General features: G+C 39.9%; 1 protein-coding gene across 4 annotated transcripts in view; it reads right to left on the reverse strand.

The window, feature by feature from the left end:
- Nucleotides 1-6,690: 6,690 nt before the first annotated feature.
- LOC116939507 (synapse differentiation-inducing gene protein 1-like) overlaps nt 6,691-12,217 on the reverse strand; it is a 32,320-nt gene continuing 26,793 nt past the window's right edge. For all 4 annotated transcript variants that reach the window (XM_032947960.2, XM_032947962.2, XM_032947959.2 and 1 more), the window contains exon 4: nt 6,691-12,215. In XM_032947960.2, coding sequence (XP_032803851.2) covers nt 12,057-12,215 — 159 coding nt within the window. In that variant the 3' untranslated portion in view covers nt 6,691-12,056. The remainder of the gene's footprint in view (nt 12,216-12,217) is intronic.

Genomic DNA, 12,217 nt, shown 5'->3' on the forward strand with positions numbered 1-12,217 from the left:
GGGATGGGCTTTCACCTTTCAAGATTCACGTTATTGTCTTTAGAGCGTTGAGTCCAATTCATTGAGCTTTACTGCATTAGCTTGGAGGACCATTTCCCCCAATTCAGATGATTATCCATCTTTTTGAGGTACTGCGCAAATGTGATAAACTTCTGTCATTATTGTAATGACATCGTTTAATGGAGCTGCCGTAGTAAAAAAAATAAAACTAAAATTGGCAGCTCTTTTTGTCGTGATACAATCTCACAGCATGAAAACGTTTCGGTGATTTTTTGACCGCCGAATTGTTGTTGATGAAAAAAAGAATTCTACAACACTCTCTCGGGCTAGTTTTGCTCATAGTAACCTAAACAACTCTTCAATTTCAGAGGATGTATGTTTCTACCGTAAACTTTGACAAAGATATGGATAGTGCTTACACTGAATATTAAACCGAGTGTTTACGGTAATGCATTTGAATGCAGTAATGTGACGTAGAAAAGTATTCCCAAGGTGGCTGAGTGCTTCAGAGGTAAGAGCACTGAGCCTCCACCCACTGGACTATAGCTGAGTTTGAAACCAGGTTTAAGCTGCCCGGGATTAAACTGGGTTCTCAAGTACAGCTTGATCACTAATTACTGCATATAAAAAACGCCATTTATACCGTACTACATTTGATTTTTCTCATTAGTAAAAAATCTAAATCTGAGCATTAAAATGTTTTTTTTTCTGTTTGGCAGTTTGACTGCCATTCAAAAAGAATCTCTCGAAAAGGAGGGTGTGTATGGATACAAGGTCACTTGAAGGGACCTCTTCTGTGGTATCTTCTTCTGTAGACCATTATCTAACAAGTGGTGATCTAACAAGCCTTTGTAAGAGTCCCAAATTTAAATTTCTACATCTCACGACATGACACCATTAGTACAATTGGAATTAAACTGAGGAACAAAGACAACAAATACATATGTATGCTATGAATTCCATGATAGCATTGATATTTCCCCGCTATGGAAAAAGTAGTCACGAAATATGTGTACACTTTTAAAATCAACATAACATTTAATCTTTTACACGATAAATTATACGATATTTAAAATCTGTGCCATGTATACATGCGCTATAAATTAATTAGGTGATGTATAGTTTCCCCAGTGCCTCCATAATCATATTTGAAAATATTTGAAAATATGATTATTGGATAAGAAAAATGCCTTCATCAAGTTGATAAGAATCTTCAGTTATTAATAAATCCCATAATGTAAAAAAATGTGTCACGGCAAAATATAAATATCACACTTTCATCCCATTTTTAATAGTGTGTTCTTAACCAAACTCTGTATACCTGTGCATTGTTTATGTTAATTTGAGATACAACTGGGATTTGTTTATTTCCCTAACAGTTCTCCATAGTTACCCACATACACCACAGTTATCTGATTGGTAGCTTGCATGCAATGGGGTAAAGTGTGGGTACACCCACGTCTTACAAAGCATCTGACCAGTGTGAAAAAGTAGGCCAAATACCATCTTTAGAGGGGCTCTCTATAGCTCCTTCAAGTGGAGGCGCTTTCACCAGGAGTAGCATGAGTAATTGCAGGGCTGCACCATTACCTCTTACAAATGCAGTTCAGCCTCAACTTTGTTAAACATAATACATAATTACTTCAGATACTTTACCAGCATCAATTGCAGTATCCATTGTTGCAACATTTCACAGATTAGTTATAGAGTAAACATTTAAAGAAATTTCGATTTAAAGCTTTCGTGACTGCAAGGATTCATCTTCTTGGTTCTTTCGGGAAAGTCACGTAGAGTGAGAATAACACAATAAAACAAAATAAGACAATAAAAATCTCACGACGTTTCGGTCACAACACAAGTGGCCTTCTTCAGGTGAAGAAACAGGTCTCTGTCTCCTGGATAGACCTGTTTATTCACCTGAAGAAGGCCACTTGTGTTGTGACCGAAACGTCGTGAGAATTTTATTGTCTTATTTTGTTGTATTGTTTTATTCTCATTCTACGTGACTTTACCGAAAGAACCAAGAAGATTTAAAGAAATGTTCCAGACATTTTCTTTATATCGTTTCGCAGAGGCCAGCACTTTATGGCAGACCCCTAGAGATATCACATTTCAAGCACTGCCTCTTGTTTTATGCTCTCATTATTTTAGGGATTGCATTGAACCTGGAGGCGGTTGACAAACTGAAACATTTTATACGTAAAATTGTTGAGCTGGGACCAATGGTTGCATGTTCGTGGAGACGCCTAATGAGGGCAGGCCTCCCTCTAGCATCCTCTGATCTTAGCACCGTGCGATGTTGTGTTCTTCCTGAGCATGCATGTAAGAAATCAACTTCATTTCTCCAGTATTCACACCTCATGCTTCCACCTCTGATGTACAAAAAAACTGGAACCTATCAATGGAAGAATAATAATTCACAATGCCAGAAGAGAAGATCTACATGCAGATGATTTATTTTCTCGAGTGGTGTATTATTAAGCAACTGACAAAAATGGGGATTTTTCAAACATGGAGGGACTTCCCCGCCCCTCTGCCCCCCCAGATCAGCTGCCTCGAAAAGAGGACATCTTGGGAACACAAGCACAGTATATAGGTGGCACCCATATTCCCAACTCTCTCTTCTAGCTTTGAAACTACAAAGTCCTCCCTGTTAATCCACATTCCTTGCAAATGCCACTGGAGTATCCGGCCAGCCATGGGTTCATATTTATTGTGACATTATTTTCATTTTTATCGTGACATTATTTTTTTCTGGAAAATTCTGCAATCTTTTTTTTATTCAATCCAATCAGATTTAACACCATTTTGGGGGGGGGGGAGGACGGGATTTTTGCATACTTGCTCAGGTAACCAGGATTTTAATGTGTCAGAAGTGATGGTGTCATGCTTTTGAGTGGTCAGATACATGACAAACAATCTGAGCAATATCGATAGACTTTTCTATATGATGGCCATTATTGTATTGTATATGTGGCCTACAGCAGCAATTTAATAGAGCCACTGAGCTGCAAAGAACCTGAGGTTATTTTGACTGTGGACACATTATTTTCTTTTAATATATTGTATTTCCATAATTTTATCCTGATTATTCTATCGGTATCATGTCACGTCACATAGTGTACTTTTGTATCTCTCCCAAGGCAATGCAACACTTTATGTAACAAAATAGCTGCAGATATTACGAGGTTGCTACTTCTGAAATCTCTTAAAATAGCCTCTGGTCCATACAGTAAGGGTCAGCACTTTCCCACTCACCCTGTTACCAAGCAAATCTCCATTGCATTATCGTCAAAGCTGTGGGTTTTTTAATTCAAAGATAAAAAAATGTTTTGCTAAATTCAGCACAGTATCAAATTTAACGTGATGATTTTTGTTGTTATTGTGCAGTCATTGGTGACCTGGCTGAAACCATCAATTCACTCCACCTGAGAACCTGGTTTAACCCTCGGGCTTCCCGAATTCGAACTCAGGATCTCAGTGGTGCCAGCTCAGCGCTCTGACTTCTGAACCACTCAGTCATGTAATTGTTTCCTTTAAAAAAATTGAACTGCAAATAAACCATGAAGAGGTTTACACATATATAAAGTACAGACACATTGAAAAACTGCGTGTGTGTGTGTGTAAAATTAACTCAAAGTAACCAGCACTGTCGCGGAGAAATGTTGAGTCTTTCAGATAAAGACATCTCAGGGTTTTAAGAGGCTTTGAATTTAAAGAAAAAATAAAAAAGGCAATCCACAGAAAAGTGGTGCTACTGCTTTAACAGTGCTCGAGGGCTTGATTGCATTAGAAATTTAAAAAAAAAGTGTTTTGCTCTGAGCTAAGGCTGAGAACCAGGGAGCAATTTGTGCCTCATACCCTCGGTAGTGTCATGTGAATGACATTATAACCTGTATCAACGAGGAAAGATGAGACTTTACAATGATGAATCCTTCATTTGGCTCAGCACTGGAATTAACCTGCGCTCGTGTTGAAATGTCCAGCGTCATTGATTTTCACATCTTATATGGCTTTGAAATGAATATAGAAATACATGTTGGAAAAAAACCTTTCAGTTTTTAATGAAACAAAATGGTAGGTGCTGCGCCATATACCCAGACAGAGGCTGCATGTATATATCTCAATTAATCGTTTTGGTTTGAAAATAATCTCATTGAAAATAAAAATTACAGCCTCATAAAAATATACCTGATCTCTTAGTGGTAAAACAAATTAAACAGGAAAATCCATGGTTGGTAATTTGTGTGTGTGTGTGGCTCGGCCTCTCTGGATGAACATGCTTGAATTAAATTGCAAGATTTCATATAAGAGGTGGGAGTGGGGGGGGAACCATTTTCACTCCGTGTTGCATTTTGTCAACTTAAAACAAATGCTCAATCATATTGGATCTTTCCATTGTATTTTAAAATGCTCCTGGTTTGATTATCTTAAAGATTTAAAGTAATATATTAAAGTGATCAAACTGTTACATACAATGAGGTGATCATCTCCACCGTGCCCACAACCAAATTACCCTGGATGCACCCAAAGTCTTGCGATGTTGGAAACCAATGCAAGTTTAAGCATGGTTACAATTTCAGACTGCCTAGAAATACCCAGGTGCTGAAGACTTGGGCTACAAGGTGACTTGAAGGTGTCAGGATGGACAAGCAGAGATTCTTGAATCTATCTTTGTGGAGCTTTTGTGCATTACCACATCTTATATTTATTATTGGGGATTCTCCCCACGTGCCAAACATTCATTCATGGAACAACAATCCCAATGCAGGACCCTCGTAAACAAAACAAAAAATGTCTGGAAGACTAAGTGAGGCTGTCCTGGATAAAGGGAACGGCTATTATTGGCCATTGTATGAGGCTGACACTGCACATTGAGTGAACCTGTGAGAGGTCAACTTGTGTCCATGGTGAGCACTCCCATTTGCATATCAACCAATGCCACAGCTGTCACCACGGTTTAAATCTTTTAGGTTAGTTTACAAAGAAAAACACGTGAGTGGCTCTGCACTTTTATTCCCCCCCTGGAGACGTGCAGGACAAGCACAGACCCAAAGGCCCAAAATGCTACGTGGCCAGCAACAAGCAGCACTATTGAAGTTTACAAGATAACAGCGTATCATACAATGGGAGAGGAATGAGATGATGGGAGGGAATTCTAAAGCAGAGCAGTGCGGGCAGGGGTGTAGAGAGGTGGAGCCATGCTGAAGCATGCCACTGTGCTGTTGTGTGCGCTTTGACAGGTGAAAAGCATCACACTCACGCATGCCGTTCATTAAAATGGTCAGAAAGCATGTTACATTTTGAGACAATTTCAACCGAGAAGATGGATTCTGGCTTAGCAATCATTGGAAAGATTTGATAAACCATTTCAGGTCTTAATTGATTGTTCACGCTTACAGTGGCTTTCAGACAGCATACATTACATTTTTGGTCTCCCCCCTCCTCTTTTCAGAACATAGATGGACTAGTCCTTCTAAATAAACTTCCAAATCGCTGCGCGTGGCGGTGACGTTTTTTTTTATAAATAAATAAATACACCGTTTAAAAATAAATAAATTTATGCAAACCGACACACCTGATGACGACCGTTTGTGTTATGGTCGAGACGTCGTGAGACTTTTTATTGTTTTATATATATTTTATTATTTTATTGTTTCCCTTCAACGTGACTTTACCGAAAGAACTAAGAACAGAAAACATGTTGTTTGTGGATGTGGTGAGTAAAAAAAATATATAATGCGTTGCAAGATTAATGATGGCCGGAGAATGTGGCATTTCCGAGCATATGATACAGATGCAGAAGCGTGTTTAATATTTGGCCAGCAACAATTCACGCCGCTCACATTGTGATGAAACGTCAAAATGCTGCGTTGACATTCGATTTTAAATATTTATTCTTGTTTCTATTTTAGTGAAATTAGCGGCCTCTAGTTGGCAGCAGGGGTCACGTGAACCCATTACATGCGAGGCATACAATTCGAAAATCCTCAATTCATATACGCACCCTTCAGTGTATGTTTTGTGAGCAGAATACATTTTAATCAATGAATCATTGCATTGTTACAGCCCTATTCAATATACACCACAATATCCTGTGTAACAAATGCTCGCTGCAGCAAAGTGCACCTAGGACAGCTGTTGAAGGCCGCCAGAATCAAAATGATGAAATCCAGAGCTGGACGACAGCAAGCTGGAGTGCTTATCAAGATGCCATAAATATGCCAACCGCATGATTTAATTGACTGTTTTGCTTTGTATCACCGTTTTAAAGGAAAGTACATTTTAATTAGTATTTAGTATTCACTTGCGGTGGGCCAGGGTCTTTTGAGAATGAAATATTCATAAGTTACAGTCACATACAAAGAGGTAGGCTTCTTTATAAGGCCCATTTTTATTGACAAGTCATCCATTTTCGATAGACCAAACCACAATTGTGCACATTTCAAATAATAATTCCAGCCGACTGGAATATATACTCCTGTGAATTATTGCACGTGCACTCTGACTTTTCAGTAGGTGGCACACTTTGGAAATTAAGTGTTCACACTTAAATACTTTGGAAATGTTATGTATGCTTTCCGCTTGCTCAGTGGAGACTGCCGTTATCCTGCGAGCTTTATCCTGAAATATCACCAAGTATAAATAAAATGAAACATCACCTCGCTGAAACACAGAGTCACACGACTGTGATTTTTCCCTGTGCAAATTAGTTTTATTCACAAAACTTTTTGAGCGACATTTGTGTATATGTTGCATACAGTACTCGTACACGTGTGACATTGTATAACACCCTACACAAAGTGCTGTAGTTATTACTAGTTTGTTTATGCTAATCAATGTAAAAGTCAAATTATACATGGTTCCAGTGACCATAATTTACAGACATGATGAACACATTTCTACGATGAAAGAAAATTAATTTATTTAGAAGTGCTTCTCGTGTATCGTGGATTGTCCTTCTCCCATACCTCTGATTTATGCGGTTGGCTATGTCCGTGCAAAAGAAGTTCAACATACATACACGATATCTGAATTTCAGAATGTACGTATACAGTACTCCACTACGACATAAGTGTGTGCCATGTAGCTCTCTGATGTTTTTCAGTTTGCACCATGTGTCATTTTGGTGTGATGTCTAACGTTTCACTTTACATGCTGGGAAGTTGTCCAGGAACCGAATTGAAACGAATTTTAAACTGCATTCTATTCGATATTCAATTTCTGGAGAAATTGCCAGCACATGGAGCAAGAGGTTTTATGTCATATAGAACAACTCTCTTTACAACCCGAAAACTCATCGGAAAACCATGGCAAATGTAATGACTAACAACTCTCTACAGCTGAGAATTGTGGGCCTCTCATATTTTTAAATATCAGGAAATGCCTACCTTGCTTATGAACAATCACATTTTCAGCTGATAAGGATTGTTTGAATCAATTTCTACAGAATTGCAGTATTAACAAAGTATGCAGACTGAATTGAGCTTGTGTTTTTTTACACCGATTGTGCTATCATCGTCACGTTATGAGACAAATTATCCCTCCAAAATCTCTCGCACAGCAGTGAAACCCTTAAAATGGCCAGTGGAAGTACATATCACAGAGCTACATCTGAGATCCCTTCAAGTAACCTCTAGTCCACACGCAGTAGAGAGGGGAGCATTTTCTCAGTCACTCTGTATATCAGAGTGAAGTTCATGACATGACAGTCAACCAGATATTTTAATTCTCAGCTGGAATTTAGCCAAATTAAATGCAGAACCAAATTTAGTGTGATGTTTGAAACCATAGACTCACAGCACCCGAAGACCCAGTTTAATCACAGGTGGCTGGAAATGACTGTACTGTATACATACTCTAAATGCCAACATTGCTGAGTAGATTTGTAAAACATCTACCGGACAGTAATGGTAACATATATATTACGTGCTAATCATAATAACTTTAATACACATCTAAATGTGTCGTACTTCATACAAAAAAATACTTTTAAAATGTTCCTACACAATGTTTCACCTTTTTCTTCTACCTCTGTTTGTTTGAGGTAAAAACAAACTTACCTCAGGCTAGTGAAAGACAAAATCTACATTTATACAAAATATATACGTGTATTCACCGGAGGTCAATCAAATGGATATCTTTCGTTTAACCTATACAGACTTGCTATTTTGTTGTAACGATAGTGTTTATGGTTATGAAAACATTTAACACGTTAAATCATGCCTAATCAAGCGAAAACTATTTCACAAAGATAATGCCTGTCTTGTGATATATAATACACATCGCTTTATAGGACACTGAAATATTCTGTTCCTAATTTAATTTGATTTTGCACATCAATTAACGACTGAATGAACATTATTTAATACTTAATGCTACTTAATGAACATTACAGTCATTACATAATGTTTATCGACAGCGTTCATAACGGATTTTTATGACAATAAAAAAATGACTATATATACACACACAGTAAGTTTTAAAGTTATATCAATGCGACATAGCAACATCTATTTATACATAATTACGGTAATCTTTATCATTTAACCACCCTTAAATAATTGAGCAGGTATTAAACTAAGTTATACATATTTAAGAAGAATTTTGGCGGCACTGCCTGCCATCATGGTGTAATGCAGTGGTTCTTACCCTGGGGGGTGCGTGCACCCCCTGGGGGTACCAGATGACCTTTCTGGGGGTGCGAGACAGTGGCAGATTGTTTGTTTGGAAGGTAAATCATAGAAACGCAAATGAAGCACGGGCACATGTATATACATCTACTTTGTTTCATCAAGCCCAGGTATTTATTAACATTATAAAAAATATATATGCGATTGAGAACGAACCAAAGGTGGGCAAGCGAAGGTTAAGAACCAGCGGTGCGATGTCGCTGCACCCAGCAGTATCAGGGCGTAGAACCACAGTTCCTCAATCGGAAGGGCATGTGCGGTCGGGTAACGTGTGGGTACTCCCACCTCTGTGCCAAGACGTTTGGGTCGGCATGAAAGAGTACGATAGCCTCTAGACGTGGCTCTCCTCGAGATTCTTCTCGTGGGGTCCTGCTTCCAAAAGTGGTTTGCACAAGACATTGCAGGGCCGCGCCTTTAAATTCACCAATTCGCAGAGCAGTGGCGTGGTTTCACTGTGATGTACAACGGTCGCCAGCCTTTAATATGCCTACTACCATCGTGTAAGTGTGCGCTGATGTGGCACGTCAAACGATAGCAGACACAAAACACGAATCTTGCATCGCTTTAACGAGAACAAACCAAGGGTAACAATATATCCTGCATTGCACGAATAATTCAGCGTCACTCCTCGCCATTTGTAAAGCGGGCGAGCAGTAATGTTTAATCAGAGATCAGTGTAGAAATTATTCATCCGTACTAAACACACCTCCCGTATATACATCGGTATCTGAAAACCAAATTATAACTTTGGCCTCCAGTTGTTGGGATTTACTACAGGTACGAGTAAATGTGATAACATATAAAGTAAACAAAACTCTGTTCACACACAAATAAATCAAATGTGTTTTAGGCATTGGCCCTATTGGCTCTCCAGACCATATAATGATTCACCCCCCTCCTCCAATTCATACAGTTTTGTTCACACGATTATTCCATACGTAACAGCGTATAAATTACATAAGTTGCGAGTAATTGATCCTCACCCACACGATTGTACTTTGAGATTAAGAATCAATTGAGCGTTGAAGGAATGTCGTATAAATGTACACGGTCCATGACGTTATTCTCCAACCAATGTGATCATGCGTTCGTGCCAGCAATTCCACTGTGCATCGACATTTACAGCCCACGCCTTGCGCATGCAGGCCGTGGGGGATATTTTGACTATACTTCACCAGGCTGGGTAGTGTGGGTTGGTGGAGGCGGGGAAAATTGGGGAGGGGGGCATAAAGCAATGGCGTTTGCTGCATTGCCTTCTGTTGCCCACAATGCCTGCTACGCCTGTCTTTTGCGCTTGGCGATCACCCATCCAGGCACCATGCATGCTCAACTCTGCTTGGCGTATGAGACTTGACAGTTTCGGGTGCATTCCATATGGTTTGGTCATAGGCTGAGAAAATCCGATAAACAGCTAAAAACGTTTGTGGAGGTGCAGTTGGTCTCTATTAGGTCAATTAGCTACGTAATAACTAAACAATGCTTTTTTTATTTTACCATGTAAAGCCACTGAGCTATGTAGCTCTTTTGCAGAAGCGACCTGGCCACGAATGATAGCTCAAAGAAGTGGCCTATCATGTAGAAATGTATAGCAGCCAAATACTTTAAATGCATGTTTCTAAATGTGGAGAGAAAACCCGGAGGACCCGGTGAAAAACCATCGCGACCACGGGGGTGAATATGCAAACTCCAAATATACAGGCGTCGGGATTGGGATCAAACCCACGACCTCCTGTATACCAGGTGGGGCAATTAACATCTCGCCACTGTGAAGCCATCAACATGCACAGTGGATGGCACCAACACATTGACTTTTAGGATGTCTGTATTTTTTCCGTAGATAAGTGAGGCTGAAAGATAGTTAAAGTAGGGTTTTCACGGCTGTGCTGCATAGCTCAAAGATGCCGTTTAAATCCGAACAGGTGGCACAACCCGACAACACATGGGAGATTTTCCAAAGCCTATGTCAACCCAACTGAACACTAAACAAAGGTTCATGATAACCTCATGATGACAAACCTTGGTTACATATAAACTTATTCTTAGTTTTTTCGGTAAAGTCACGTTGAAGAGAAACAACAAAATAATAAAATATATATATAAAACAAGTTTTTATATTTTTATTGTTTTATATATATTATTATTTTGTTGTTTCTCTTCAACGTGACTTTACCGAAAAAACTAAGAATATGAATTACTGCAGTCACGAAAGCTTTAAATCAAAATTTACATATAAACTTATTAAAGTATATGAGGCTTGAACATCAATTATCTGTGAAGTACCATTCTGCATGAATAAGTTAAGCCATTAATAAATGTATACATTTCACACCAGAACCGCCATTTCCATATCCTAATCTTAAAACTGGCCTCCTCCAGCAAAGGTGGTTGGTGAACATTTTATTCATTAAAATACAATATTGTGTATCTGGATTGGCTACGCTCACGTAAAATATTTCACTTCACGTTATTTAAATGTAAACATTTTAGGAAAAAGTAAAATTACTAAAATAATTCAGCAAAACCAATTTCCAGCCTGTGACAGGGCACATTTCGCTCATGTACACAGTGGCGTGATTGCTAAAGATGAGCAAACCAAACAAATATTAATGCTGATTTCGGTACCATGATTAGGCAAGACTACGACATAAGCATGATTGCCATGAGCATAATATGTACTTTTCATTCACAAAGACAGTTACTGCCAGCTGAATGTAAAGCCCAACATTAGTTATCAAATATTTTGGGAAAGAAAAAAAAACGAGCCTAATTTACGATACCAGACCTTAAAAAAAACATTGCTACCTAACTATAACATACTCTTAAACAAAATGCATCTTTGTGCAGTGACAAAAATACTATTTTTCTTGTTTTGCCAAAGTACGACTTGCAACACAAATGGCGTTAACGGAGTCGAGTCACTGTGAACCAATCAAGAGTTTGGTGCTCAAGGAGAGTGTTGGCTGATGTGGCCGACGTGGCTTTGCACCGCATCTGTGATGCGACGGCAGCCGATGACTCTGCAAGATTATGGATGTGGTGGATTCTGTGGGGGGGGAGGGGGGCAGTGGATACCGATGGAGGGGGGGGGGCAGCCGCAGCACTGACAATCTCGCACGTGCTTAGTTTTTCTGAGCATCTTTTAGCGAGTCAGTCGGGGGAATCGTGGTGGTAATAGCACGCGGTGGCGGGGGAGGAGGAGGGGGGGGGGGTTTGAAGACAGAGGAGCACATGATGATGACGATGCCTCCGGATCCCCCCTCCACAAGTCCACAAGTGAGCCACCTCTTCCACCCCCCACCCCCCCCACGCCGCTCCTCCTTGCCGCCACCGCCTCTCCGCCGTGGCGGCCCAGGGGGCGGGCGGTTATCCGTGGCCGTTGTTGGAGAGGTAGGCGATGAGGGCGATGACGGTGCCGATGTAGAGCCCCGTTCCCACCGTGATGGAGAGGATGGCGAGGAAGAGGGCGCGTCGCGAGGCGGAGTTGGCTCGCAGGTAGTCGCCCTTCGTCACCGCCTTGCTCGACT

The sequence above is a fragment of the Petromyzon marinus genome, chromosome 6, assembly GCF_048934315.1.
Source record: "Petromyzon marinus isolate PM22_M1 ecotype Great Lakes invasive population chromosome 6, UKy_Petmar_22M1.pri1.0, whole genome shotgun sequence".
Taxonomy (NCBI): domain Eukaryota; kingdom Metazoa; phylum Chordata; class Hyperoartia; order Petromyzontiformes; family Petromyzontidae; genus Petromyzon; species Petromyzon marinus.